The 4,959-nt window shown below is 41.2% G+C and overlaps 1 protein-coding gene across 1 annotated transcript in view; it reads left to right on the top strand.

Annotated features, from left to right (window-relative positions):
- Positions 1 to 275: 275 nt before the first annotated feature.
- Positions 276 to 4,959, top strand: part of mtnr1bb (melatonin receptor 1Bb) — a 53,555-nt gene continuing 48,871 nt past the window's right edge. Inside the window, exon 1 of the mRNA XM_014003233.1 lies at positions 276 to 1,586. Coding sequence (XP_013858687.1) covers positions 1,379 to 1,586 — 208 coding nt within the window. The 5' untranslated portion in view covers positions 276 to 1,378. The remainder of the gene's footprint in view (positions 1,587 to 4,959) is intronic.

Below are 4,959 nucleotides of genomic sequence, written 5' to 3'. Positions count from 1 at the left end.
ACTCAGATTACCCTAAATATATATCGCATATATAAGCTCATAAAATACATATTTTATGTAAACATTTAAATGTTTGGTGGTTTAAGTGAAAACTTTTATCTGATTAGATTATAGTGGTTTAAATGAAATAAAATGGCTTTAAAATGTATCTGTTTTACAATTTATTTATTTCTTTTTTGGACAGTCAACTTTACAGCTGCGGTTAAAACAAAAAATGCACTTAAACTCAAGAAAATGCAAATTATGAATATTATTTATTGATTGTAGTGCATGGCCAAAATATATTTTTGTTTTTGTGTGCTTATGATAAAACAGTCTGGTCAGCTCCTTTACCATCCCAGACGCTGCTTCATTCTGTTCATGATAAAACACGTTGTGACCTAAAAATCATTAAATGCTTTTATTTTTTTGAGTGGAAAAAAAATAATAAAGCATGTAGTGACAAAATGTCTGTTTTAATTGTTTTACTTTCAAAATGTCCTCCCGCTCACCCGTGAGAAATGCCTCACAGGAGTCACAGCGTGCTGATTGGACCCACCGCTGAGCCCCACTTACGGAGCACTTCGGAGCATTGTGCTGAGATCAGAGGCAGATTCCGGGAGGTCACGCTGAGGGGAAAAGGCAGCGCGAGACTGAAGGTGGGGAAAAAAATAAATGTTCGCACGCGTAATAAAAAAAAGGGCACGAAGAGGAGCTGTCTGTGGAGGTGAGGAGAGGAGGGACAGCGAGAAGCCTGAATCTCTTTCCTCCCTTCTTTGTCTCGCTCTCTCTCCCCCTCTCTGTCCGTGGATTTCACCACATCAGGATGTGCGTCTCACCGGGTGCTTCTCGCTTCGCCGCGCGCGCAGCTCCAGGTGCGTCAAGCCAGACCAGCGCGTAAAAGCGGACACGAGAAATCTCTCCATTTAGCATATTAACCCAAGAAGGACACCTGGGGTTGAAAAAGCTGGGTGACATTTTTAGAAGAAAAAACTGACTTCTTTTGACCAACCTTTCGACAACTGAGCCACTCGAAGAAGATGGAGACTTCGAATGTGTTGCTTTGAGAAATACCTTCTAAAACAAGCCCGGAGAGGAGGTGTGGCGCCAACGGGAGGTGTTTCCATGTGTTTGCGGGGACATGAATGGACCACCGCGAAGATGCGCTGACGAGCGGCCAAGACTAAACTCCGTGCGTCACACGTGACCGCCTCAGCAACTAATTGTCGCCTTTAAGTAGCGCGACTTCCCAAAAAAACCCTGCGCTCTCGTGGAACTTGGCGTGTGGAGGGAGAGAGAGAGGTGCGCTCCATGTTTCGTCCCGGACACGCCGGTACCGACGGTACCTGCGGGACCTAAGAGAGCAGGAGCTGGGGACTCTCCGAGGGGGGCGCCAGTGATGCCTGACACGCTAGCGCTGATAAAGAACCGGACAGAGCCACGGCTGGGGCAGCTGGAGCGCAGCCTGGCCCCGGAGGCGACCGCCCGCCCCGCCTGGGTCATCGCTATCTTGGCCAGTGTCCTGATCTTCACCACGGTGGTGGATGTGCTGGGGAACCTGCTGGTCATCATCTCGGTGTTCAGGAACCGCAAGCTGAGAAACGCAGGTATCATTCCCACTCATTTATTTATTTTTTTATATTTTTTAAATATTTGGGTAATCTGAATGAGCCTCTATAGCCTAATATTTGAAGGTGCAGACCACTTTCAGTTTTAATCATTTTAATTATGCTTTAAGTCAGGCCTTTAATAAAGTTATTTGTTTTCTTCAGCCTTAGAATGAACCCACATCATATCCCAGAGTATAAACTCTTCCTATAGAWATTAGATTATCTGTCATCCTGCACAGAGAGCTTTAAAATACAGGAGTTGGCAAAAGTATCTATTTGCTGACTGGCATACATACAGTGTATCTAAAAATAAGAGAACACAGTGATAGAATTAAACTAGAGTGCTGAGCTCACTCAAGTCTTTAAAACTTCCTATCTGGTGCCTTTTCCCCTTTCTCACTTGTTAATGATAATGCTCACAGGTAGCCTGGCTCATTACAGCTCYAAATGAAGAAAGCATAGGCACAGGTAACGCTCTTTGAAAAGCTGTCTGTAATGGTGTTGATAAACTGATTTGGTTGTGTAAAAAAAGAAAGAAAGAAAAGAAAAGAAAAAGAAAAGCTCTTGTGCCACTACAGAGAAGCRCACAACTAATTCAGGATGCGTGAAAAGAAGCTACTCTTTCAATGAATCTTCACTCCAGGTAAAAAATGACACAGGCGGAGTTGCTGATGAGTTTCTATAAGAGTAAAATAAACGCCTTTCCCCCACTTATTCACAGACATGTTTTCATTCTGTTGCTTTACACTATAAATTGCTCTTCCCCTTATAATTCTGAGACATTTTTTTTGTTTATTAAAGAAGCAAATCGACGTTTTAGCCTAACAGCAGCTTTAGAAAAGCGCCTAAAATCGTGAGCCCTCATGCCAACATGGATATTTTTCATGTGTGGAGTTTGCAAATGCTGCTTATTGAGCATCAGTTCGATTTATGCATTTATTTGCACATCACACAAATCAGCAATGATTTGCTCTCCAGAGTCTTTTCCCTGTTAGTAAAAAAAGTAAACACTTCTGTCAAAACAACTGCAAGCCTTAATTTAAGGGCATCGTCAAGTCTGTCTTAGTGTTTGTCGTCAGGGGGGAACATTTTATTAGAGCGTTTTCTCTCAGTCAGATGGACACAATGCTCACTGGTGCATTTGAATGTAACCTTGACTTCAGACTCCCACATGGACAAGTCAAGCATATATTTATTTTTCCAAACTAAGGTTTAAATAGAGCCTCTGGAGTTCATAGCTCTGGACTGGATTAGTGTCTCCATTTGCAGAAGTTGAATAAAGTGGGTTTAGGAAAGCTAAGAGGTTTGCAAAGCTGACCTCACTGTTAAGTGTGATTTTATTTGAGAAACATGCCCTACAGCAGTACTTCTCTTTGTGACTTTTATTCTCATAAAACTGTATCTACGGTGACAGACAAGGTAGTTGCATTGAGTAGAGTCTGAATCAAGTGTTTCTACCTCTTGAGCAAAAAAGGACAAAGATGAAAGCTGTTCAAAAGGAGCAAGACTGTTTTAACAACTGTCTGTTATTGTGCATATCCTTGACAGAAGCTTTTTAAACATAAGAGAAGGGGAATAAAACACAATAGGRTTTTGCATAAAGGGAAATGGCTTCTGTCATTAGATATCATCTGTAGTGTAAAAATCGCACCTAGACTTTTTTGGAGACGGATCTTGTAAGTTGGCTGTTTGAGGAAAAAAGTGATCCTGTCATTTTTTAAAAATTTATTTATTAATATTTTTTGCTGAATGAGGACTACAACACTGCCAAAGGGCTCAACAGCACTTTTTTTTTCATTTCTAGAGACTCGGTACACCTGTTCTGCTGTGTTTCAGGAACACTTTCTTGGCCGAGAACACTTAACACAGACTCAATTTATTCATCTCTTTTCATCACCTGCCACTGATTGAAAAATATGATTATACTGTTGCTTGTGTGTGTGTGTGTTAATGAATCACTGTTCAACTTTAGCTGAAAGTAATCACTGCACGCACACAACTGATTAACTTTCTGTAAGCAGGCTTTTAGGTAGGATTTTGGTCGAGGGTGTCGACACTTTAAGCAAGACGCCCCCACCCCACCCCCCTGCTTACAAAGTTTACGGAAGCGTACAATTTTTTTAAAAAAAGGTACGAACAGATAGGGATCAGAGATTGTGAGAACACCGCACAAGCAGAGCTACTGCAGATGAAAACACACTACCCACCTCCTCTATCTACGCTGGCACAATTTCTTGTTAATGTGCCTTCCACTGGCTTCAAAAAATAAGCAAACTGCTTACAAAGTTTGCAGAAGTTTACACAATTTGCATAAAGCTACGGAYGGACTGGGAGCCAAAATTGTGAAAACAACACACCACAGTTGCTGCTCTAAAATCGCTACTCACCTCCTCCATCCAAGCTGGTGCAATTCATTCCTCGTGTGTCTTCCCCTGGGTTCAGAAAATAATTGTGGTCAGCCCCGCCACTGCTTATGTAGTTTAAGGAATTCTACAAAATTTATCTAAAGAAAAAGAAAATTAAATACAAACTTGCAGCAAACCCAAAGTTTGCTCACTACCCTGAGGGCGTCTCCCAAGGCGTCGCCAATTAAAAGAGTGTATCAAAACAAAAGAAAAAAAAACAAACAGGGCATCATTATGACGCTCCAACACCTCAGTAGCTAAATGCCTGGCTGAAAGTCAWCCTGAGTAAATACAGAGTCCTAACATATTACGTAAAGGGGACCTATTATGCAAAATTCACTTTTAAAGGTTTTTGTACTCAACTTTGGGTATGTACTTCTTAAAAAAACAGTCCTAGAACCAAATAAAATGCACCCAGGGGCATATTTACTGTAAGTAAATGTATTTTTAATGTATATCAATGACAAGTTTTATACTTCCATCATTTGTGATTTCACAAGCCGTACGACAACCCACCGGAACCTGCGTTCAGCCCCTTACCTAGCAACCCCCTGGTGAAGCTCCACCTCCTCAGTATAAAAAGCCATCATAGTTGTGYAATGCGCAGCTCATTTTGCAACAGGCCTCCAATAGGGCAATGGGTAGAGTTTTGGACCACAGAGTGGGAGACCGGGGTTTGAGACCAGCACAGACACATTTTAATTGTTTATTTTCATTCATTATGAACACATTTTCTCATGTAGCTCTATTGTTTAGCTTATTAAAGCCTTGTTAAAGCCTATTTGTTTGAGTTTCTGAGTTATTCTGACCGCTGCTGCTCCCNGACCTATTATGCAAAATTCACTTTTAAAGGTTTTTGTACTCAACTTTGGGTATGTACTTCTTAAAAAAACAGTCCTAGAACCAAATAAAATGCACCCAGGGGCATATTTACTGTAAGTAAATGTATTTTTAATGTATATCAA

The sequence above is a fragment of the Austrofundulus limnaeus genome, unplaced genomic scaffold (assembly GCF_001266775.1).
Source record: "Austrofundulus limnaeus strain Quisiro unplaced genomic scaffold, Austrofundulus_limnaeus-1.0 Scaffold17, whole genome shotgun sequence".
Classification (NCBI taxonomy): Eukaryota; Metazoa; Chordata; class Actinopteri; order Cyprinodontiformes; family Rivulidae; genus Austrofundulus; species Austrofundulus limnaeus.
The sequence above is the reverse complement of the archived record's forward strand: the minus strand, read 5'-3'. Positions and strand labels throughout refer to the sequence as shown.